Consider the following 26,338-nt stretch of genomic DNA (forward strand, 5'->3'; position numbering starts at 1 on the left):
TTAACACATTTAGAGTTTGATACAAATATAACCTCTTCATGTTTTTATCTCAGTACTTTGTTCTCTCCTTTCCTGAATTTGTTTTTTCACTTTCTTTGTTTTGTTTACTATTAGTCAAAATCTCTTCTGAAGCAGATGTCCCATATATTCAAGTGTCAATTTATTAAATTTAAAGGATGGACTGTCCCAAAAGGTTTGGTCTTTAACATCTTGAATTCTCAACGTGTATATTTGCGGGATCTATCTACACTTTGGTGGTAGAACAACTTACGTGATACTTACTAATAATTGGTAGGAATATTCTCCCTCCATAAACCTTAATTTTTAGATTTGTCCTGAACAGTTTTACATCCTAATTTCTTCCAAGTGAACTTTAAAATCATTTTACCAAGCTAGTCTGCCTCTCATTAAAAAAAAGTTGAAGGGGCTCCTAGGTGGCTCAGATAGTTGTGTTGGACTCTTGATTTAGGCTCAGCATCAGGATCTCATGGTTCATGTGATTAAGCCCTGAATTGGGCTCTGCACTGACAGAGTGAGACTGCTTGGGATTCTCTCTTTTCCCCCTCTCTCTGCCCCTTACCCATCTTTATCTGCCCCATTACCCATCATTATTAACCTTACCCATTCGTACTCCCCTCCTCAAGATAAATAAATATTAAAAAAAAAGTTGAAATATTTTATGGGACCATATTAATTTATGGGTAAATCTAGGGAGAAGTTAAATTTTGGGCTTTTCTATTAAGGAATAAGAAATGTTTCTCTTTAATATTTCTTCTGCTTCTTTGTAGAGTTTTAAAGTTTTCATAATATAGGTTTTGTACATTTGGGTTGAATTTATGCCTATACTTTTATTTAACTATTGCGAATGAAATTTTATTTAATTATATTTTATAACTTGTTAAAGCATAGATTGTGTTATAGACTGAATTGTGTCCCTCGCAAGATTCACAGGTTGAAGCCCTAACCCCAAAATGACTGCTTGGAGACAGTTTTTATGGAGGTAATCAAGGCTAAATAAGGTCATAAGGATGGGGCTCTAATCCAATAGGATTGGTGTCCTTATAAGAAAAGGAAGAGACACCAGGGGTCTCTTCCCTGGTGAGACAGACGAATGGGCATGTGAGGACACAGTGAAAAGGTGGTCATCTGCAAGTGGAGGACAGAGGTCTCACCAGAAACCAACTCTGCTGGCACCTTGGGACTTCCAGCCTCTAGAATTGTGAGAAAATAAATTTCTGCTTCTTAAGTCTTCCAGTTTGTGGTATTTTGTTGTGGCAGCCCTAGCACACTAGGATAGGCTGCAAAGTCAAATGTCTACAGGAACCAGACAAGTAAACATAAACCTGCAAATGCCAGAGTTGGGGCAGGGGATGAGCGGTGTTGGAAAATCAGAAATGGTGGGGTTGGTGGAGGCAGAGATAAGGCCTCAGCAGAGAAAGCAAACTTTATGTAAGAAGATACATAATTCTAACAAGACATAACATCCTATAGTGTTTATCTAGCTCTTATCCTTACCTCTGTAAAGTCTTCAGGTAAAGGTGAACCATCACAGTCTGTATCTTCTGCTCTCCCTTCAGATAACTTCCCATTGGTTTTCAATGAACCTGGGGAAGAAATAAGTGGGCCAAGAGAAATTAAAATGCTTCCTAGAGGCCTCCTTCTTGCACTCCTTAGTGTACCAACTTATTCATTCTGGTTCATCTACCTGGAACACTGACATCTCCTGCTGCATTATTTTGGTTTAAAAGATTCTGGGCTTCCTCATCCACGACATCCAGCAGAGACTGAATAACTTCAGCTTCTTGAGGATCATCATAAATATCATCTTCTTGTACATTAGATTCTTGAAAAACAGTAATTTTACATGAGATTTTACTTTGAAAATGTTGATTTGAGAAAGAGACGCTACATCAGGTCTTTCAAATTTCAAGCATCTACTTCGAAAGGCAGCCATGATTGGAAAAGCGGTTAGACTCATGCAAACCAGCCATTTCTAGTTCTAGCACTCCTCTGGCTGCTGTGACAGAAGATCACACAAATGTAGCTTAAAAAGAACAAACCAAAATCTATGTCTGTGAATAAATCTTTCCATGAGACATCAAGAATTTAATGCTTATTTTCCTAAATTGATTCCAAATTACTAATTCATGAAAGAAACTCAAGAAGTTAGGTTACAAAAATTAAGGATGTAATAGGGTAGCCCATACATGTCCAAGAAAAATTTTCTAATTAGGTTACCTGTGAATTGCTGCTTCCAAGGAATGTAAGAAACACTACCAAACAAAACCAGCTATCTTTTTAATCATCTAAAAATATTTTTAATATTAGGATACAGGCACATTTGTACAGTAATGCAATGAACAATAATTAATTTTACATTGTTCTTTTATTTCTTTGAACAACAATCTTTTCTTGTTACACTATAGAAACATGTAAGCCCAATACCTAATATTTCTTTATTACCTGAACTATTAGGACATTTAGAGTAATTGGATGACTGATTTGGAAAAACTACCTTTGGAGAGAATCAAGTCTGCTGATCCCTTCATCTGATAAGTAGAGCATTTTCCTTCAGGGCACAAAACTTCAATTATTTCTTCCCCATTAACCTAAAGTATGAAACCAGAGCAAATCATTAGTTTACTATTTTGCTAACTTCCAGGATTAGGGAGGGACTGTAGATTGCCCCATCGTGTCCTTCTCTCCCTCTTTCTTTGTACATAATCCATTTGGTATCTCTCCATGATAGATGAATGTTTCTAGGAAACATCAGCACAATGGAATGTACAAAGAGAATGGGACTTTCCATCACCAAAAACCTCTGGAAACAGCAGATAATACAACATCAAATCAGTATTTCTATTCTAAGAATTCTCACAGTGTTTACTAATATAAATTTTGAGTTGCCAAGAGTCTATTATGTAGTATTTCCTAAGCTTATTTGAGTGCAGAAATCTCTTTTTTGAGGCATATTTTATGAGACTTGTCTTCCTTTAAATCTTTTCTAAAAGTTTTATAGGATTACTAAACTAATAAGTTGGGGGAAAGGGAAAAAATCTTTTAAGTATTTGTGAAGCTGTGACTTGGACATAAACTCTAGTTTCACGTCCTGGTCAACTGTTGGATATAAAGATTTTTAAGTCTAGTCTAAATCTCATCTCAATTTAAGAAGAATAACAATGGATTCATAACTACAAATTACTTATTGAACAGAATTTAACTTTCTAACTCAATGGTAAATTGTGAACACTTCATAGTACATGGCCTATTGAAAGAAAAATGATTTGGGTAAAAATGCAAAATTAAATGGTTAGGATAAAATGAAATAATTTTATACAAATAAAAGGTGGTTTGCTCCAAAGATTTTACTCTTTTTATCAAGATAAAAAGTAGAAATGATAGACGCAATAGAATTATTTCTTCATAAATAGTGGTTACACAATGTCCAATTTTACTGGATTGTGAAACTCCAATCTTCATGAGAAATTCATAGCACAGACATTAGCATCAAGGACAGAGTATTGCTTGAGAGACTTCCTGAAAGACTTTAACTCCAACAAAAAATGTTTGCAACCATGAATAACCAAGGTCCTAGCTTCTGAGTGTTTTATGTTAACTTAAAAAGAAATTCTCCCCTTCTCCCTTTCAACAACATGCTGATATTTAAAAAGAAAATAAGCACCATACAACATGACTAACACTAGAAATACATGAAAATCCAGGTGTTCCAGCTCTGTGTAACTGTAGACCTTATGAATAAACAGGGAATAGTGGGTCTTGCTTTCTCTCAATCCACAAACATACCAAGACCAAGGCATTTTTATTTCTGTGCCCCAATCATTTCTGCCTAATAATTCTTCTATTGCAATATCTTTTAAAGACTTGCTGGACCAGTGAGATGAAAGGCATGGAATTTTGGCCCTCTGGTCACTAAATTTTCCTTCTATGCTAAAGCCAGCTTTTGTCCAGATTTTGCTGAGATGACAGGATTTTCAGATTACTAGGAGAGCAATGCCTCAGCTCTGGAGCTTATGTGGAAAGGCATTCAAACAGTGGGGCTCAGACTGTATGGGATGTGTGTGGGATTAAACAATTCCACAAAGTGGATATCCAGCTGGGATCGTTTTAGAATGTTCATTACATGCCAAAAGAAAATCATAAAAAGAAATGTTAGCCAAACGAATGGGCATACACATAGCCTTAAAGAGAAAGCTTGAAGTGGAATTCAGCTATGTATTAAAGTAGCTTTGCTAATTCACCTCCAGATTTTTCTTTGTTAATCTTAAATGATTTAGGTTCTTACATTTTATTATGAGGTAAAGCATTTTCCATGTCCTTCTAAAAGCAAGTATGTCTATTTCTTTTGTCAGTACTGTTTTTCCTTACTAGCAGTAGAGGATTGTCATTTGAGGGTCACTGTTGACCAATATTAACTCAAAGGACCAATTCTACTCTTAATTATGTATGTTCTTCTCTTCTGGGTATCTAACACACAACCAAAAGAACTGTGCACTTTCATAAAAAGATCTAAGTATTGAAGCTATCTATTTAAGAGATTAGCTTATATAAGAGCTGAATATGTGCCAAATGATGTAGGGTTGCTCATGTAGGACCTTTACATTGTGTGCTTTATTCAGCAAGGTCTATTTAGTTCCCTAAAATATATTCCTTACATCAGTACATGTTTCTAAAAAAGGCAAATATTTAAATGCGAAATCAGTTTGGTTCAAGACACAAACAAGCTGGTTATTTAGCTAAGGCAGTATGATAGGAAGAAGGTAGCCTTTTCCTTACCTTGGAGGATGAATTACTAGGAGTGAGGGCAGGCTTGTGGCAAGGCTCCACAGTGTGGTGACCTGAAAGGAACAACACAGAGAGTAAGAGAAGAGCCAGCTGGAACCACAATAGGGACATCAAAACAGTGAAAGAAAACCCACATTTCTGTGCATGTTCTTATTTTCATTAGTGCACTTAAAGAGGTCATATTGCAAAATGATTTAAAACCAGCTACACAAAATCAAATATTATTAGAAAAGGGTTTATCCCAAGGAAAAAGCTAATTTCTTAAAAGAAGATACTATAGTCTGCACAAAAGCTCAGTTCGGTCTGGATGGTTCTAGTATCAGACACTGAATGTAAATTCTCTCAACTGAATGGGAGAGGCATCACAGGTGCTGATCTACACTAACTTCACTATTTAAGGAAAGATAGTGCGCCATTCATATCATTTCATAACGGCTATCAATTTAACACAGTAAAGTGAGTTACGGATACAACTAAACAGAACTTTTAATATATGTCTAAACCAAATGTTACTTTTAACTCTTAGCCACCAGTACAAAGATTCAATACATATTACATTAAAAATGTAATACATATTACAGTTAAAAATCATATTTAAAAATAATTTGATTCATCAAATTATATTTTTAAGAGACTTTGAAACATATAGCAGAGTTTGGAAAAGTTAAAAAAGAAAAGAACAGAAAAGAAAAAAAATGTACCGATCTGTGTACTCAAGGACTTCTATTTGAAAATGACCTAAAAATAATTCCACCTAGAAAGATGAAGGTTGACATGAAATTTTTAGACATGAATTTCTGTAATTATGTGGATGATGTTATTACAAAGAGTCAAGAATGTTTTTTAATATTATTTCCAGGAGGTATAAAACATTATCAACCTTCCAAGAAAAGTACTGAAAAGGCATACCAGAAATAAACTACTAGTTCAAAAAGTCATATTGGAATAGTTCAGAACATCATAGCTTATTATTTGTACTGTCTCCCTCCTGTTCCCCTAATTGCCCTTCACCTTGTCCTTAAGCAACCACTAATCTACTTTCGGTCACTATGATTTCCATCTTCTTTAATTTTGAATAAATGGAATAATACAGTATAAACTCTTTTCTGTCTGACTTCTTTCACTCAGCTGTCTTATTTGGAGGGGTTATTTTGGTTATTTTGATTAGGTTGCTATGAGTACCAGACCATTTTTATTACTGAATAGTACTGTTGTTTGGATATTTTGCAATTGGTTTCTTCATTCAGCAGTTTTTGGATATTTGAGTGGTTTTTGATTTTGGCTTTCACAAAGGAAGCTGCTAAAACATTCATGTACAGGTTTTTGTGTATGGATATATGCTTTCTTTTCTCTTGGGTAAACAAAAAGGAGTGGAATGGCTGGATCATATGGGAGGCACATGCTGAACTTTTAAAAGAAATTGTCTCTGGGGCGCCTGGGTGGCTCAGTCGGTTAAGCGTCCGACTTCAGCTCAGGTCACGATCTTGCAGTCCGTGAGTTCAAGCCCCGCGTCAGGCTCTGGGCTGATGGCTCAGAGCCTGGAGCCTGTTTCCGATTCTGTGTCTCCCTCTCTCTCTGCCCCTCCCCCGTTCATGCTCTGTCTCTCTCTGTCCCAAAAATAAATAAAAAACGTTGAAAAAAATATTAAAAGAAATTGTCTGTTTTATAAAATGGTTGTACCATTTTATATTCCCATCACTATAAGAGAGTTCCTATTATTGATACTGATTTTCAGAACTCATAAAGGATCAGTTCTAAGGGAGTCAAGTGAGAGAACCCCATAAAGACAGTTCACTAGGCAGTTTCTACAAGGTGGGCAGGACTTAGCTCTCTTTAGCTCTGAAACTACAAACAGGCAACAAGTAACTACCCGTAAGTCACTAGAAAAATGCTCTCCTGACTGTTCTGTGAGATAGTCCCTCTCTAACGTGAACTGGAACTATTAGAGAGAAGCTGAGATCCCTAAGGCATTCAAGAAAACTGGCGAGGAGGGGAACAAATGTACTTTAGTGTTTTGAAGATAAACTACAACTGTAGTAGTGAGATTCTTTTGGTAGATGTTACTGCCTGATAACCTAAAAGTTTAGTTATGTATGAAGTACTGAATTCACATTTCAAATACATTAATTTCAACCACATTCCCACGTCTATCATTCTTATCATGGGCATCAGAAGCTACGTTTACTGAGCCCGATTATGTGAATGAGAGCATGGAATCAGAAACCCCAGGTTTAAATTCTGGCTCTCCCATTTATTAACTCTGTGAGTTTGGGTAAGTTATCAAACTTCTCTGTGTCTCAGTTTCTCCTTCTATAAACGGAGGATAATAGTAACACTATTCTCACAGGGTTGTTTTGAGGACTCATGCACTTAGAAGAATGCTTATTCTGAAGAATAAGCATTAAATTTATGTTAGCAGGGGTCGTGACCACTAATACTACAATTTCTTTTATTATGCTAGAATGTAAGACAGATACTTTGTGTATTCATTACCATGCTCCCAATGCCCAGACCAATGCCTGGCACAGAGAAGAGATTCAATAACTGAATAAATTACTATGTGACAATCATTATGATAAGCATTTCACATATTATTATTGTATTTATGCTTCATTATAACCTTATAAGATAGATAGTACTAACATTTTTATTTTACTATTAGGAAATAGAAGCTTGGATACAGATCAAGTAACTTCCTAAGGGCACACAGAACTTATAAACTCAGGTCTATCTGGCTGTAAATCCCATGGTCCATGCTGCTCAACTATTTCCTATTACGCACTGAATTTTAGAGATGCTTTTATTTAAATGTGATTTTTTGCACTTAGAGAGATCCTGAAAAGCACTCTGGAAGGGTGACAAAAACACTGTAGTGATAGTCTCCAATTTTGCTTTTGGGAAAAAAAAAATAGTTATCTCTGCATAACTACTTGTGTCACAAAATGAATGTATCCTTACCATTGGCTTTGGTTGACTGTGGGTTTGCAAGAGTGTGCCTCTTGGAACTGGGGATCACTGGATGGCCATCTCTGTGTTATAGAAAAAAGAAAAGGCAATTCCAAATTATTTAAGGTGTTTGTTTAAATACCCTTCAAACCACCTGGTAACTATTGAGCCACAAGAATTTTATTCTAGATAGGCTTCAGGGGGTCTAGGCACCCGGAAGCTGTAGACAAAATATTTATCAGTTTTCATCTACCTCTTTTCTAGAGGGAGATATTCTTGACCCAAAAAAGATTAAGAATCATTTCTTTACATAATTTTTCTCTGGGTTTAGGATTAACACATTACTGTATTTCCCCTCATTTAAAACACTTGTAATATTCATGATCTAATAACTTAGTTCACTGTCATTCAGATGATGGTTCAAAGATAACTTAGGAATTATAGATGACTAAGTTTTGTATATCTGAAACCCTTGATACATGCTTTTAAAAAAGTTATTTAAAGTGAAAATCTAGACAATATATATACAATGTATTATATATACATATACATTATATATACATATATACATATATACAATATATACACATATACAATATATACATATATACAATATACATATACATTATATATATATACATATATACACACATACACACACACACATATATATATATGTGTGTATGTGTATATATATATATATATTTAAAGGATTATAAGAAGGATAGTACCACCCAATGTGAAAAACTGTTAAAAAGACATCACCTTGGAAACAGAGGACTGGTATGCAATCTTAACACTGCTAGTACTTGAGAGAAAAGGGAGGTTGCCTAAAGTATATAGTGCTGGGAGAAGCAATTTACCATGGGCCCTACACATCCTACATATTCTTCCTGGGTACCCCAGAAATGAAAGGCCCTGACTGCTTTTTATATGGGCCAGTTCTCAAGGCTATGTTTGTGATGAGCAAGCTTGAGGGATGAGGGAAACTCTTTCTCCAAATAAAAAGCAGGTTTTCTTACAGGCTGCCATGAAGGGGAGGGTTCCTCTTCTTCTCATGGTATTTCTCTCTGGTACTACAACCCACTGCATGTGCAGGAATCCACTAGGCCACATGTGTCATCTTCAGGAGACTTAGAAGATGTGTGGAACTTGTCCCAATACCATGCCATTGTTGCTTGTGGTTACCAAAAAAGTATTTTGTCTCTGACCCAGGAGTTTCATACCTTCTACCAGCATCCAAGAAACAATAACAGGCTGGCTTATTAGCTTGCAAGTTGGGTAAGACCACAGACCCTGTACAGTTCTTGACATACAGACAATTACCACAAATATATACCTCTCTGTTATTGCTGGCTGTGGGCTTCAAAGAGGGTAGATATATATAGTAGTGGAGAGAGCTGGAAGAAGAATGAAGGGGAAAGTAATTGTGACTAGCACCACTATATCTGTTGTGACTAAAGTGAAGAGAAAAGCAGAAGGGCAAAAGAAAGTGATTTTAGAGCTAGCATGAAGGGTACTCTACTAGTTTTGAGGCAAAAAAATTAGCTGGATCTATGGTTCACAGAGATGTTAATTTTCACAAAAATATTTTCCAGATTGAACACTTTCCTCTTCCACTCATTAACATTCAGCTACACCTATGAAAATAAATGTATTCCAATCTAATTTTTAGAAATATATGAGGTAGGGGTGCTTGGATGGCTCAGTAGGTTAAACGTCTGGCTTTTGATTTTGGTTCAGATCATCATCTTGGAGTTCATGGGATTGAGCCCCATGTCGGGCTCCACACTAACAATGTTAGTCTGGAGCCTGCTTGGGATTCTCTCTCTCTCAAAATAAATAAGTAAACTTAAAAAAAAAAAATAAATATATGAGGGAAACAGACTAGGGATTATATTCAAAGAAAAAAAGTACACAATCAAATTTAAAGGTTTAGAAGGAACAAATGTTTATGATCAAATGATTTAATTATACTTTCTATACTTTTAAAGACATACTATGTAAAACTCACCATGTATCACAGACATAAATGTAACATAAATGTGTAATTTAGAAAGTCTGGCTGTATGTACATTACGGTAGGCAAAATAATGGCCCCACAAAGGTGGCTACATCCTAATCCGCCAAACCTGTGAATATGTTACCTTACTGGGTAAAAGGGATTTTAAAGATGTAAGTTAAGGATCTAAAGATGAGGAGATTATCTTGGGTGGGCCCAATGTAATCACAGAAGTCCTTATAAATGAATGAGGAAGGGAGGAAAGAGAGTCAGAGAAAGAGATGTGACAACATAAGTAGAGTGTTATGCCTGCTGGCTTTGAGGATGGAAGGGAAGCTCTGGAAGGTGGAAAAGGCAAGGAAATGGATTTTCTCCTGTAACTTCTTAAAGAAGGAATGCAACCCTGATAACGTCTTGATTTTAGCCAACTGAAATCCATTTTGGATTTTGGATTTTTTTTTTTTTCATTTTGGATTTCTGACCTCCAGAACTATTAATAAACTTATCATTTATGCCACTATATTTGTAGTAATTTGAAATTAATGCATACTTTTTTTTCAATTTATTTCTATTATTAAGTGAAGGAAAAGTTTCCATTAGCATTTCTTATAATGTGAAATTGTCACGAGGTATGGTGAAAGTGACAATTCTATGCCTCATTGGCTGTAGACATGACGTTTGGGCAGAACTGACTCTGTTCCAGCTCTGGGAATGGGCCAGGACTGGCTTAGGCCAATTGATATATTCTTATTTCTTTGTCTCAATTCAAGGGATAGCCTTAATTTAGGTCTAAGGCAATCAACAGACAGTCCTTGCTTTACCATGGTTATTGGTGAGAATTGTTAGAAGATTGCTCTGGACGGTGCCATGTGTTAAGTGACAAAGCCACTTAATCATGAAGGAAACACATACACAGAAAAGAGAGTAATTGAAAACAGCAAAAAATGGAGCCATAGCCTGCATCAAATTTCACCTGATGACCACCTCATCTCTGCACTTTTAAATCCTATAAACTAGTAAGTTCCCTTTATTGTTTAAACCACTGTTGAGTTGTATTTTCTTTTACTTGCAATTGAAAACATCCTGACAAATGTGGTAACCACCCTATTATCAACTGCAAATATGTATCCAAACACTAATCCACTTAAAGTGCTCTTGGAATCTCCTATTAAGAAGTCTGTTCTAGCTTTATAAACTGCCAGTTTAGTCTGTGAGTTACTAATTCAGGAATATCTTTTTAAGATAACGTAAGTGTGATCAACAGCCTGACACATGAGCAAACACAAAACCCACAAGTATTGCAGAGTACCTTGTTGCTTTCAGCACCACTGAAGGAAGAGACATGTCTAATGTTCTCTTAGCTTCTTCCAAGGTCATTCCTTGTGTGCTGACACCGTTCATATAGTGGATGATGTCCAATAGCTGGAGATTACCCTCAACGGCTGCAACTGACCTCGGATTGATATCACTAATATATATCACTTGATGAAGGCTGTCATGACCTCCAGATAAGGAAAAACCTTCAGGGAATAGAAAATATTGGTCTTCCTTAGTCTTAAGAGTACTTTTAACCTAGCCAACAAAATCACACTGCACACAGCCTGAATGTGCATTACCCAACTCCTCTTTGTTGCATGTTAATATAATGTCAGGTAGCAAATGAGGCAGCACTGGCATCCTGGGTAATTCTAGAACTCGTCCTAGGACTAATCTGACTGTCTTGGGTGCAGCTCGGAGCAGATTCACTGCATCTGTGTGAGTCATGTTTGTCACATCTGTGTCATTAACCTACAAAAATGAGAAAGAGGCAAAATAGATTACAGTTTTGGAAAGAGAGGTTGCCATGAAAATACAGCAATCTCCCTAGCTCTACCTTAGCCAGTAAGAGAATGGTCTCTAATTTATTGCTAATTCCCTTTACTGTGGAAATCATAAGTATAATGAGCAAGTAATTACATGTGAAATAATAATGTAAAATATCTAACAAATGCATCATTATTTTGCTAAAATAGGAAATTTATCCTTATGGTAATTTAAGAAACTTTCTGTCCCTAAGACTCAAGACAGCTTATCTAATGCTTTAAGTAAGAGTAGAGGAACGTTCAAATTAAAAAGGGCACTTTCAGCATTCCCTAAACTGTTAACTATACAAAGGCCTTTATTTTTAAGAGGCGGAGAAGGAAAACAAACAAACAAAGAAATGGAGTGTTATATTAACTCAACCTTCTTGTTCTTCCTTCTCCAGCCCTGACTTGGTCTCTGGTCACATTTGCATAAATCCATTCTTTAATGTCTCACCTTTATGAGCCGGTCCCCAGGTCTTAGCCTTCCATCGCTTTTGGCTGGATCTTGAATGACATCATGAACAAAACAACCAATACTCTGATTGCCTTTGGTTACTGTAAAGCCCAGGCTTCCTTTTTCTGATTTAATTAAGGTAATGAGGAGTTCTACTTCCTAGGGAAGAAAACAGCGACTCGTTAGGTTGTCTATTTTTCCCCATTGACAAACAGAGATGACTATTATTTCTACTGAATAGCAGAGGAGGAAATCAAACCTTAAAACATTACTGATCTTAGCCAAGTGAAGCTAGGTCTATCCAATTCTAGATAGAATGTATCCCCATCTAAGAGCTGGGTTTAGAAACAACACTATGTGTTTGTCTAAAGATGGCTGAGACAAAACTTACTCATGCTTCAATTTTTGTATTTTCAAGGTAAACAAGGACACATGAATGGTTATACTTTGATGATCCTTTGATATATATTTTGAGGGCAAGGTGTAGGAAAATTCTTCATCTATTTCTGAGCAATTAAGATAGATGTCAAGAGCCACAAAAGAAAAGGTTTTCTTGTAAAAACATGAAGCCTTTAGGTGATTAGACATTACAACTTCATTTAGTTGTACAAAAAATTTTTTTTTAAAGATTTTGACTGAGGGGTGCCTGGGTAGCTCAGTCAGTTGAGCATCCGATTCTTAATTTCGGCTCAGGTCGTGATCCCAGGGTTGTAGGATCAAGCCTTGTGTTGGGCTCCATGCTGACTCTGGAACCTGCTTGAGATTCTCTCTCTCTCTCTCTCTCTCTCTCTCTCTCTCTGTCCTTCTGCCCCTCTCTCCTGCCTATGCTCGCTCTCTCTCTCTCTCTCTCAAATTAAAAAAAAAAAAAGATTTTGAATGAGATATGAAGGTTGCTTATAGTTTAAAGGGGTAATGACACACTTCTAAAGGAAATCTTGCAAAGATTTTTTTCTCTTTTTGAAAAGATTATTTTCTATTGCTGAGAATGAAACTGAAGATGTATATGTCACACACACACACACACACACACACACACACACTCTTCTAGGCAAACCAAGTATCTGAAGAGATTAACTCCAAAATGTTTATGATTTTTAGGTGGTGAGATTATCAGTGGTTTCAGTATTTTTTAACTCTGTTTTTTTTTAAATTTTCCAATGATAAATATTTATTACTTGGATAATAAAAACAATATTGAAAAAGGCTGACTTTCAATCAATGTAAAGGATATTATTCTTGGAGATTTGGCTTCCAAACTGAATTTAAAGATTCAGAAGTTATAGGGTTATTTGTACAATGTAAAGGATTCCATTTGGGCATATACAAAAAAGTGTGGAGTAGAAAAACTTACAATCAAATTTGATTAAAAATTAAATAGGCAACTCATCAGGATTTGGGAAATAGTAGATACTGTATTAGGTACTCTACCTATATTTCTTTTAATCCTCATCACAGTCCTAGGAGGTTACTAGCCCCATTTTATAGCCAGAACTACTAAGGCTCAGATGAATGAAGTAATTCCACAGGCATCTGCCAAATTATAGCAAGTCAGTGGTAGCGTCAGGATTTATATCCAGGTCTTTTTGTCTTTTCCCCTGATTCTCGGCAGAGAAACACAGCAGATATGTTATCTACTTACTGGACCTGGATATGAACCTACTAAAAAAGACAGCCTTTTCCCTAAAGGGAAGCTTTGTGTAACTACATCTTAACTGACAAAACATGGAATTTGTTTTACGTTTATTTATTTTGAGAGAGAGAGAGAGATTGCGTGTGTGAAGGTGTGAGTGGAGGAAGAGCAGACAGAATCCCACGCAGGCTCCATACCGTCAGGGCAGAGACTTTCGTGGGGCTTAAACTCATAAACAATGAGATCATGACATGAGATCATGAGTTCATGACATGACATGAGTTCATGACATGAGTTCATGAAATCAACTCTTAACCAACTGAGCCATCCAGGTGCCCCAGAATTTTCTTTATACAGAGGAAACAACTCACCAGCTCAAAGTCTTCAAGGTGGTTTTCTAAGTCATTTTTCAAAGATGTCAAGCTTTCTTGTCTAGTTGGTTCAGAAATGTGATGCATATGATATTTATCCATTGAATTAGTGGAAGCAGATTCTGATTGGGGTTGATAGCTCTGCCCAAGAGTCATGTCCAGTGGTAGAGGGGAAGGAGGATTGCTACAGAGAGAAAGAAGCAAGACTATTTTCAAATACATTTCAGTGTCAATACAGTAAGTTTGTGCCACAAACAGAAAGTGCTTAACACATATTCATATCTGCTTATGATTGCATTCCTAGCTAATTTTTGCCTAACTCTGGACTATGAATTTATTTCATGTTTGCTAGATGCTAACAATACCCATTTTTATTCTCTGTCCACATTCTTTTTTTTTTTTTAATGTTTATTTATCTTTGAGACAGAGAGAGAGAGAGAGAGAGAGAGAGAGAGAGAGAGAGAGCGAGCACACAAACAGGGGAAGAGCAGGGAGAGAGGGAGACACAGAATCCAAAGCACACAGAGTCCAACATGGGGCTCGAACTCAAGAACTGTGAGATCATGACCTGAACCAAAGTCGGACACTTAACCGACTGAATCACCCAGGTGCCCCTGTCCAGATTCTATTTTGAAGCTCTTCAAGCTGCATAAATTAGTAAGACAGGTTAAATAAATAGACTTTTGATTCCTAGTCATTAACTAAAGGCTGAAGCCAATATTCTCAGAAGCCTAATGTGTGTTTCAACATAATAAGAAAGAGAAGAAATAGAAAAAGAATATAAGTCTTATTCCTGTGGTTATTTTGGATGATAAAATGGGGGGGAAAACCCCCAAAACACCAAAAGAACTTGAACAAGTATGGTTGCACCTAGATATACACAAAGGTGTAACCAAACAGTAAAACGTATGAATAATTGTTAGAGGTACAGATGTAGTCTTTTCCTTTTTTTGCCTCTATGCTTACCTTTTGCAAACTGTCTTCTCCCCACCAATCACTTCTCTTTATATTAGTACTCCCTATTCTCCTACCCCATCAGTATCAAAATAGGTCTCTTCTCTTTCTTGTAAGTATTATGAATTACGGTGAAAACAAACAACTTTCCCAATTACTAGTAAATATACTCAAGAGAGCAGCAAGTCTCAGTTTGAACGGCTAGAGAGCTTACAGTTTTGCTAAATAAAACTGTCAGTCACAGTAACTGGATATCCAATACAGTCATCATCTGCCTGATCATTGTGAAGTTCACACAGACATATTTCATTCTTAGAGAAACGTATGTTGCTGCTCCTGTCACAAACAAGAAGCAGTTGCTTTGAGTGCTACACATAATAGTGACAATACCTGTCATCAAGTTCTGGTTTATTAGGCATTTTCTGAGGATAGTAAAACATGGTACAGATGGTGTCTTCTTGATTGTTAGATGCTTCATGTTGGCTTTGTGCCTGTGATACCATGTTGCTCAGAGTCTGATGCAAAGCTGAACTCCAACTCATATTTGGTATCTTTGCTGGAGCTTTTACTAAGTCGTCTTCTCCACTCCCACTGCTGTCACTGTAACTGTCTCTCCTGGATGTACATTGTTTCTTGTTTTTGTCATACATTTCGTTTTCATCTGAGCTGGTGCCTTGCTCCACACATGCTGCTTGAGAAGAGTCTTTACTGTTGTTTGGGAGAACTTGTGCTGGAGAGTGCAATGGGGTCTGTAATGGACACATTTAAAGAGATCGGGATGTGACAACTTATATTAACGCTAGAACACTTCATTGAAAAGGAACATGCTGAACAGCAGCACTTTCTATTAAAATATTCAATTATTTTCTGATAATAAAGGTAACCTATGCTCATTACACAGAAAAATCATATATAAATATATGTGAAAATAACAACTAATATCATATGACTTATACTTTACATCAGAATTATATATTATATCTTACTTTTTTTTTTTTTTAAGATTTTATTTTTAAGTAGGGGGGAGCCAAGATGGTGGAACAGCATGGAAGATTTTATTTTTAAGTAATCACTATACCCAATGTGGATCTCAGATTCACAACCCTGAGATCAAGACTCACATGCTCCACTAACTGAGCCAGCCAGGCACCCCTGTAGCCTACTTTGAAATTTAGGTTTCGATCGTAAGTTTTTTCTGAGGTCCTTAAATATGCTTTGAAAAAAACTGCATAAAACTATGTAATGATCCCACAGAGGGCTATACCTTTTATTTATTTCAGAATTCTTTTATTTTATAGAGTTGTTTCTAACTTTCTGCTACAATAGAAATCTAGAGCTTTTTTGTATGTACATTTTCACCTGAGTTTTTCATTATTTCCTTATAATTTTCTATATAATAGTCAGTACATAGGATGTTTTGAAAGGCCTTGCTAACTATTTCCAGATTGCTTTCTACAAAGATTGTATCAATTTATATACTCATTAAGAGGAGAGTTCTACTCAGTTCTTCCTATCTGGTGCCAAAAATCAATGTAGTCTCATAAAATGCTGTTTATAATACACCTTACAGAAATCATATTTTCCTATTAATATCCTACAACTACCCCTCTCCCGGACATAAAGACCAAAGTTTCTGGGGCCAGACACTGCTGCCTTTCATACCCAGAGGTCATGTTTATTGGTAATGGAACACACTATAAAGTAGACAGGACAAAAGTTGTCCTTCTTCAATTATATTAATATTATTATCCATCTATGTATGGATTCCTACCTATCAGCATGTAATTTATAAATAACCATCAAAATAGATTTTGGATCCTTTAGCTACTCCTTGACATAAGAAAGGGAAATGGACAAACATATTGCTTGCTCTGTGATTTCTAGTATTAAAAATAAGGGCAAAAACTCTCAAATAAATTTTATTTATGTATTTATTTGTTTAAAGTTTATTTATTTATTTTGAGAGAGAGCGAGCGAACACAAGTGGGGGGAGGGGCAGACACAGACAGGGAGAGAGAGAGAATCCCAAGCAGGCTTCACACTGTCAGTGCAGAGCCTAATGCAGGGCTCAAACCCACAAACCGCAAGATCATGACCTGAGCCGAAGTTGGACGCCCAACGGACTGAGTCACCCAGGCTCCCCTCAAATCGTTTTTATTATTTAAACTAGCTCAGAATGAGAATTATGCTTCCCAGTTTGGTTCAATGAAGAAATGGACAAAAGGGCTTTGTAACCATTATTGTATTTTATTTTTAATTTATTTACTTTTTAAATTTAGGTTTATTTATTTATTTTGAGAGAGAGAGAGAGGCAGAGTGTGTGAGCAGGGGAGGGGAGACAGACGGAGAGAGCACAAGCAGGCTCTGCAGAGCCCAATGCGGGGCTCGGACCCATGAACGCATGAGATCATGACCTGAGCCAAAATCAAGAGTCAGATGCTTAACCAACTGATCTACCCAGGCACCCCTGTAACCATGATTTGAAATCTTTTCCTATTTATGCTTAGAAAACAAACTCCTAAAATCCTAGAACTTTATAAGTGGAAAGGAGAGAAGAGAAAGTGAATTGAATTACTTTATATTACATATGCAGAATGCACTCGGAGGTCACGTGACACACCCAAGATACTCCTAGTTAAAGAATAAAGTAGATGAAACCCAGGAGATCAATCAGTGACAAAACCATGACAGCTGAATTAATCAGTCAATTGCTATTCTATAAAAATATAAATTAATTTTTCATAGTTCTCACCAAAAGAGCAGGGTCAATTTCTGGTAGCACACCAGGTGAAGGTCTACATAGAAGCAAGGATACTTCTGGGGATGTTCCCCGGAGAGCAGAGATGACTTCCTAGGGGTACCATGAATGACAAATGAAGATACAGTTAAGATAGCACTATGAAATCATAATGAAAGGCTAATCCATCTCATTATTAAAAGTATTACATTCACCACCTGGGGGCTCACCTGCTGAGATAGTCCTTTCAAAGAGGCTCCATTCACTTTTAGGATAACATCTCCCACTTCAATTTTTCCACTTTCTGCTGCTGGCTGTCCAGGAAAGAGCTTTTTAACTCTTACTATGCTGGCATTCATTTGTTCAGGAATAAGACTGTCTTCTCGAGAAAAACTGAATCCTAGGCCTGAGCTATTTTTAAACAATTTAACCTCAAATGTATTCTCTGGAGAAGAAAAGACATTAAAAAAATTTAAATATTCTTATCGTGCTGTGTACACATATGCACATACAAACGTATGTGCTTTCAGACACATTTTAAAAAGCCCATCTTCTCAGAATATTTACAGCTTTACAGGCACTTACTGCACTTTTATTCTATATTCGAATCCTATTTCACACTCTCTATCATTAAAAAAACTTAATAAACTAAGCTGCATGAACTAAGCTACTTGAACAGAAGAGAGGGTTTTGATATCTGGGTTCTGAAAATAAAATTATGCTTTAATCCCATGTGTTTTCAAAGATTATAGAATAACATTAAAAAAAAAAGAGAAAAATCTGGGGAAGGGTAAGAATGAGGGAAGTTTGGGGACACAATGGGAGAAAGATGGTAAGAAGAGTGAAGCAAATGTTAGAGAAGGGTAGGGGAAAGTAAGCTGACATTCCAGTGTTTCAGTGAGGTATAATTTAATCCAGTAAATTGATATGGCATTATAAACAAATTTCAATCAACAAAAGAAGTTGAAAGAATAATAACCAGAAAAGAATGAAGTAACATATTTAAGGAAGGAGTGATGGAAGAAATAAACAATACAAGGCAGTATAAAGAGGTAAAGTAGGTATGCTAATTTCATTTTCATAATCAGATAAAATAATATAGGCTGGGCTATTTTTTCTCCTTATTTTTGAGAGTATTTCTGAGGCACTAAACATTTGGTAATCAAATAAAGATTTAAAATAAAAGGCAAAACAATGGCTATATACCACCATCAGCATTCATAAAGTAAAGGACATTTATGCCCCTTAAAATGAGATAGATGGAAATCTCAGAATAAAGGGTATTTCTGTATTATGAACACTTACCTTTATGAAAAGCTCAGTACTACCTCATTCTTAATTTTCTTATTTTTTAAAAACTTTTATTTATGTACTTTGAGAACAAGAGCGGGTGAGGAGCAGAGAGAGAGGTAGAGAGAGAGAATCCCAGACAGACTCTGCAGGGCTCGAACTCCTGAACTGTGAGATCATGACTTGAGCTAAGATCAAGAGTCAGATGCTTAACGGACTGAGCCACACAGGTGCCCCTATTCTTAATTTCTTATTTTACTAGCAAGTAGCAGTATGTCCAAGAGCTTGCAAAGTTTGTAAGAAAGATCATGATCTGGGAACTATGAGGTGAATTTCTACCTAGGGTTAGCTTGACAAGTCCACAGAATTAAACAAAAATATAGAAAATGTTACAAGTCAAGGTTTCATATGAGTTTGAAGCCATTCTCAGCAATTATTTATAGTTATTTTTTTCCTTGAAAATTTCATTTGAATTTTATAACTATTCAAAGGACTATTAAGTGACCAAAAGTTGTTTCATGGATGACTTCATTACCTGAGGTCTTTCAGACTTTAAGAGGTGCATATATATATGTCCTTAAAAAAAATGGTACAGTGGTCCATCTGATTATTTATACTTGACAAGAGTAATTAGAGGGACTCAGGCATGAATTATATGATCCAACATACAAAAATCAAATTTTGAGTAAGTCAAGAATAAGTTAAAGGTGAGATGACAGTCTCCCAAGGCCTGACCTTCGGTGACAAAGCTGTAGTCTTTGACATGAGTCATTTTCTTCATCTTTTCTGGGGCTTGACCTTGGGCATCTGGATCTGGAAAGGTGCACTGTGGGGTGATGGGGACATGTTCTTTGGACGCTGGAGATTGTCCTTTTTCTAATAACAGATGAACCACCTGGACAAATGGAATAGCATTTCATTAACTAAGAAGAATTATAAGAAAGTAGGTAAATTTTGAGGACTTTATATGGTTCATCTTATAAAATCATTTAAAGTAACTTGTCCACCAAAATATAGATGGAGAGAAAACAAACAAACAAACAAAAAAAAAACCCCACCAAAAACATAGAGGGAGGGGAAAAAACAAAAACAAAAAACAAAGCAAGGGATTGAAAATTTCACAATCAAGTTTTTCTTATTTTCTGTATAAAAAATAATTAAAAAGAAAAATCTCTTATAGAAATAACATAAACATGTTATAAGAAATTTGGGCACTAGAATAAAAACACCATTATACTATAATACATAGACCATTATAAATAATTTGGTAAACTTTAGAAAATAATTCAGCTTTGGGCTGAAAAATGACTAGAAGTGAAAATCACTAGATGTTTGTCCTTGTTGACAAAAAGTTAAAAAAAATGCAAACTCCACCCTTCCTCCCGTCAGATCTGGTAATATTATGGCTAAATGTGATATAGAAAGTCAAGTTCCCTCAGTGAAAAAACCTCTTGCAATAATACCTGCTTCCCAATTTGAAGGGAAAAAAAATACTAGAACGTTTACATGAATCAGGCTTGGTTTCTTGACTAATAAATTTGGAGATCTTAGTGAGACAGATATTATTCACAAATTATTTATGTTCTTGTAAGCTATCTTAAGTGGTTGGTATAATGAGCTATTTATTACCTGTCCTGTATTTCTCAGTGTTTCCACAGCTTGCTTATGGGTAGCTCCTTCCAGACTAACTCCGTTAACAGCAAGAACACGATCACCTATAAATTAGGCAGCAATTTTGAGAAAAGTAGATGATAAAATAAAGATTCTATATGCTTTCTAATATCTTGTGGTCTTGTTTTGTATTAATTTAAGGACTCAGACAAATTCTGGACAAAATTCTGTCGCAGAGTTTCTTTAATATGTGTTTACTTTCTTTCCTAATTTTATGACTAATCTTAAATACAATTTAGAAGAAGATATTGTATATATTGTAAAGTCAATTTATTTATTTATTTATTTTATTTTATTTTAAAAAAAATTTTTTAACGTTTATTTATTTTTGAGACAGAGAGAGACAAAGCATGACAGGGGCAGGGGCAGAGAGAGAGGGAGACACAGAATTGGAACCAGGCTCCAGGCTCCGAGCCGTCAGCCCAGAGCCCAAAGCAGGGCTCAAACTCACGGACCGCGAGATCGTGACCTGAGCTGAAGTCGGAGGCTTAACCGACTGAGCCACCCAGGTGCCCCTATAAAGTCAATTTAAATAAACTGACTATAAATGTAGAGAGATTGGAGGGCACTAACCTAGTTAGCTGTTATTAAAAATGTAGATACCAGTGTTTTTACAAGAGCACTATTCGTTTCTCATTTTCTGGCAATTTGCTTCTCAGAAAGTACAAAACGTGAACTGAAACACTGTCAAGATATTTTCCGATACTAGAGATTAGGCTGGAAAGAAGAGTTTTGGAATGACATCAAGGAGTTTTTTTTAATGCTTTAGTCTTAAAAAAATTGCATGTGTTCTTCTATTATGAATATTTAAAGGCCTTTATGAATTTCCTAATTTCTACTTTATTTGTTGAAATGATAATCTTATATGCAATTCCTGTACACACACACTCTACCTTTGTGAATTCTACCATCGGACTCGGCTGCTCCCTTGGGAATAACAGCTTTCACATAAATGCCACCATGTCTGACGCTGGTATTCACACCCCCCTAAATGGAAAAAGACAAGTAAAATAACATTTTGTAATATGAGAAATTTCACACTCCATCTTTCAAATCTGAGACCTAGAAAGCATTCAATCCATCAGCCAAAGCAGCAGTACCACATCAGCACATGCAATTAATTCGAAACCCAAGAATATTTCTAGCCAAGTTTTCCAAATGTAAAGCAGTTACATTTTAGAAAAACTCTTTACTCAGAAAACAACATGTCAGATCTTGACTGTATGAAGAATTGCTCTCCCTTTGTAAGTCTATACCATGAGTTATGAGCAAGCAGGAAGCAAAATCCATCTATGCAAAATTAGTAGAAGATGACTGTCCGAAAAAGACAGCAAATAGAATAATTTGCTTCAGATCATATCTGCTAAACTGAAACTTGCAAATCTCATGAGTCAAGAAAAACATTTTTTTTTTTCATTTTGAAAGGCTTTGGTAGGTAAGTTTTGTTATAATGTAGATGAGATCTAATGAGTATATTCTCCATCTTTTGTGGATATACAGCTTTTCTTTCCCTACACAACAGAAAGATAATAAAATTCTAAAGAAGTTAAGGACAAGAGGTAAAGGATTATGATATTTTTAAAAGTGCTAGAACATTAGGTTTTCTTTTTGACCTCTGTATATTAATACTGTTGTTTCTACCATGTTTCTAAATGGCTTTTCCTACCTGACAATACCCTTCAACTGTCATAAATGATAATGTTACACTTTAGAATTAATACAAGTCTCAAGCATTTTCATCAAATAGCCTATGCTCATATTTTAACTACCTTAAAAGTACATATATTCCTTGGGAACCTCTAATTTTAATATACTAATCACATTTACAAATTAAGATATATTATGGAGAGAAAGGGCATATAAATATACATTAGAATTTATTTATCATGTGGGTTAAAATGTATTATTCCATGCTTATGCAGAAGTGTCAAATGTATGCAAAACATACTTATTAATTTTATGTTTCTAAGTCTTGTATTCAGATTAAACATTATGAAATGTAAGGGGTTTGAGTAGATAGACTTGTCTAATTTCTTTTAAATCACAGGAAAAAGTGCCTAGCACAAAAGTTATTTTTTAAAAAGTTTTAAGATACAATTCAATTTTTAATTTTGGAAATATTTGACAGGTTTCCCTTTCGAAGCAAAATAAATTAATAAATTGGCATACAATAGGTTGCTGGAAATAGAGAAGAGAAAACATTTGAAAACCTTGTCAAACAGTACCGTGACACTTATCCCCAAGCTGTTATCATTTTTAGCCAGTTCAACCTCAAAGACATCTCCAGGTTTAGGAGGTGATGAAGGAAAAGTTTTAAAATTCATTTTGTTGGATGTATTCATTGAGGAGGAGGATTCCTTAACAAAGAAAAACAAACAAAAGGATTTCTTGTTAGAGTCAGAATGAATTACTACTGGAAGATCAATATGTGTTTTTTTAGAAAAATTAAGAAAAAGCAAGATATTAAAGGATAGAGTAAATTCAAAGATCATGAGGGCTGGAAGACATCTTAGAGATCATTTAATCCAATGCCTTCATATTTTATGGTTAAGGATATTGAGGTCTAGACATTAAAGGTCTTCCTTCAGGTCAAACAGCTAGATAAGGCAGAGGGAATCCCAGAACCCAGTTCAAACCTAGCTTTTACATAATCCTTGTCCAATGCTTTTTATGCTCCTGAATGTAGAAAGTATTTCTATTTCCTTTAAAAATCAATATATATCAAAGCAGCAGCTTTTAACTTGGACCTCTAAGATGAGTAGGCTTCATGTTTACTTTGCTTATATTTACAAATCCAATATAAACAATACCTAAGACCCATTTGTAAGGGCATTACCCTCTTGTGAGGAATGTTGGTTCCTCCATGAACAAAGAGCTTATGGGTCTTTTCTGAATCCGCTTGTGAATGTGAGTTTAAATTTATGTCATTTCTAGGAAATGAGCAATTTTGTATGTTGTTGTTCTTATTATTTTTGTACATTCAGAACTTCAGAAGAATTCAAACTATCAACAGTAAAGTCAACTGCCCATCATGTGAGCTATTTAAGAACAGAATTTTCAGATATTAAATTCTCTTATTAATAGAAACGTTAAATATGCAAGATATAAATGACTTGTAAAAAATAATCATAACCTGATTATTCATTCCTTTCTGTTATCAGGTACCAAGTTCCCAGAATAATAGCCATTTTAGAGTTAGTATTCAAAGCTGTTAATTTGTCAGAAAGTTAGTATCAAATGCAACAGCAGTTAGTTAGTAACATAATATATACACGATTCCTCCTTTCCAGACTAATAAAAGCAGTTTAGAGTAGATTATCCTGCTCTGTAATATATTTGCTATTGTTTGCTTTATTAAATGAAAAAAACAAACACACACAAAAACAAAAAAAACAGAGATTTAAATTAAACTATGCCTTTTTTGGTGTTTGATGATCCTGAGTGCTCGAATAAGTAGCTTCATCCATGTCTGAATCTCCACGGTCAGAGTAATCTGTTGCATCAGAAATGCCTGGGTTTTTAGTCTTGTTTCCATTACTGTCAGCGGAAGCCCTCTTTTTCTCAGTGGTTTTGGATATCACAGAAGGGGAAGGGCTGCCGTGCTGTGATTCCTGCCAGGTTCGGTCACCCGCAGGGCTGGCAAAGAAACCATTGACCTGGCTCTGGGACAAGCTGGCACTCTCAGTCCTGGAATCCTGAGAACTCAGGCTTCCTTCACGCAGGCCCCCAGACTGCCCACAAGAGCTCTCTGAGATGTGCCTTGGGGTACCATGTGGCCAGTGGTGATCCTCAGAAGAATCTACAGTACTGTCTTGCATGTAGGAAGGTTTCTTCAGGTAGTTTTTCATGCCATTGGCAATGTGCACAGGAGTAGAAGGCACTAGAAGTCAAAAATCCATGAAGGAGAGTAACAGGTTAGTGACACACGTCTGGGCCTACATACTTGCAGAGCATTTCTTAATGATTGTGGGAGAATTTTACACCGGATAACATTATCCACAACACCTGATCCGGGGCCTGGAACCAAAATAAGGACCCCAAAGGTGTAGCAGGTGCTTTGTGATTCCTTTGTCCCCTCTTTTGGTCATTCCTGCTGCATCTCCTATAAAAATGCATATCCCCTTTGCCTTAACTTTTTATTTCCATTCTCCAAGACCTACTTCAAATGAGTCTCCTCTGTGAAGACTTTTTTGATTCCCTAACTAAAATTAATTTGAATCACCCAAACTCTTTAATCCTTATTTAATGGTTATTTATTTATTTTATATTGTCCTCCCAGACTGCATTTTTTCGACTCCAAATAATTATAAAGGCAACTACAAATTCATTACATATATATATATATTTCTTATCAAAAACCACTTAAAGTGTATCTAAGTAAGACACAATCATAGATTTGTATAAAAAATTACAGATGCAAATTTATAAGAAATTGGAAGTTTTATGTAGCATGCGAAACCAAGGAAAATTTAAAAGAATGAGCAACTGGAAAAGGAATATTTGCAAAAATAACAAAAAATAATCAAAGGGTTAATATTCCTAATATGCAAAGAGTTTCTAAAAGGTAGTAAGAAAGAGATTTAAAACCCCTATGCAACAAGGGTGTGATGTGTAGACTGGAAATTCATTTTTTTGGTTAACATTTATTCAATTTTGAGAGACAGAGACAGAGTTGGGGGCGCAGGGCAGAGAGAGAGGGAGACACAGAATCTGAAGCAGGCTCCAGGCTCTCAGCTATTAGCACAGAGCCTGACGTGGGACTTGAACCCACGAACTGTGAGATCGTGACCTGAACTGAAGTTGGATGCTTAACCGACTGCGCCAACCAGGTGCCCCTGTAGACTGGAAATTCAGAGTAAAATACAAATAATAAATACATAAAGCAACATTCTCATTGTTGCTCAAGGATATGCAACTTAATGCAGTTTTCTACCTGTATGGCTGACAAAAATGAGAATGACTGATAATCTCTCATACCACTGATGGTGTGAGAAGAGCCCTGTCACATCTACTTGGCTAAATATACATCGATAAAACTTGGGCAAATTGATAGCACTCTGTCGAAAATTTAAATGTGCATACTAAATACACTTTTAGGTATATAACCTCTAGAAATATGTACATTTTCCAATGGTGTGTATACAAGTATATTTGTTGAAGCAACATTTATAAAAGGATTATAGCTAACCTAGATGTACAACAGAAAAACATTAAAATTTAATACACCCATGACACGAAATGTAATGCCATATGAAAAAGGTGTATATTCATGGATGTTCAGAATATACAGTGTGCAAGTGACAAATTGATATTTAGATTATAAAAAATAATTGGATTTTTAGTTAAAAAAAGTGTGTGTGTGTCTGTGTGTGGACATGCATACAGGTACTACTTTTTTTTCAATAATGTATCTATAATATACAGAAAGTGACATAGACACCAAACAGTTTCCCTAGAAAATGGAGTAAGGAGACTTTTTACTTCATAGATTTCTGTATAAACTGGATTTATTTTAACAAACTAGTATGTATTCTATAACTTTAAAAAATTAGCAAACATAAAGAAAAATAAAACTTCCTTTTTGGTGGTTGATACTTGAGAGGGATAGTCTAAGATACATGCCAGTAATGTTCTAC

At 35.7% G+C, this 26,338-nt stretch overlaps 1 protein-coding gene across 13 annotated transcripts in view; it reads right to left on the reverse strand.

Moving 5' to 3' along the window:
• Positions 1–26,338, reverse strand: part of PTPN13 (protein tyrosine phosphatase non-receptor type 13) — a 227,929-nt gene that overhangs the window by 21,290 nt on the left and 180,301 nt on the right. For 5 of the 13 annotated variants that reach the window (XM_043572251.1, XM_043572248.1, XM_043572243.1 and 2 more), the window contains 17 exons: positions 24,119–24,582; positions 22,928–23,059; positions 21,596–21,689; positions 20,661–20,746; positions 19,767–19,926; positions 17,972–18,186; positions 17,757–17,855; positions 15,395–15,753; positions 14,051–14,234; positions 12,050–12,208; positions 11,368–11,539; positions 11,061–11,271; positions 7,762–7,832; positions 4,795–4,856; positions 2,516–2,609; positions 1,706–1,843; positions 1,516–1,604 (listed from right to left, as the gene is read on the reverse strand). In XM_043572251.1, coding sequence (XP_043428186.1) covers positions 1,516–1,604; positions 1,706–1,843; positions 2,516–2,609; positions 4,795–4,856; positions 7,762–7,832; positions 11,061–11,271; positions 11,368–11,539; positions 12,050–12,208; positions 14,051–14,234; positions 15,395–15,753; positions 17,757–17,855; positions 17,972–18,186; positions 19,767–19,926; positions 20,661–20,746; positions 21,596–21,689; positions 22,928–23,059; positions 24,119–24,582 — 2,789 coding nt within the window. Of the gene's footprint in view, positions 1–1,515; positions 1,605–1,705; positions 1,844–2,515; positions 2,610–4,794; positions 4,857–7,761; positions 7,833–11,060; positions 11,272–11,367; positions 11,540–12,049; positions 12,209–14,050; positions 14,235–15,394; positions 15,754–17,756; positions 17,856–17,971; positions 18,187–19,766; positions 19,927–20,660; positions 20,747–21,595; positions 21,690–22,912; positions 23,060–24,118; positions 24,583–26,338 lie in introns of all 13 variants that reach the window. The other 8 variants (XM_043572246.1, XM_043572242.1, XM_043572247.1 and 5 more) reach the window with 3 other exon arrangements.

The sequence above is a fragment of the Prionailurus bengalensis genome, chromosome B1 (assembly GCF_016509475.1).
Source record: "Prionailurus bengalensis isolate Pbe53 chromosome B1, Fcat_Pben_1.1_paternal_pri, whole genome shotgun sequence".
NCBI lineage: Eukaryota > Metazoa > Chordata > Mammalia > Carnivora > Felidae > Prionailurus > Prionailurus bengalensis.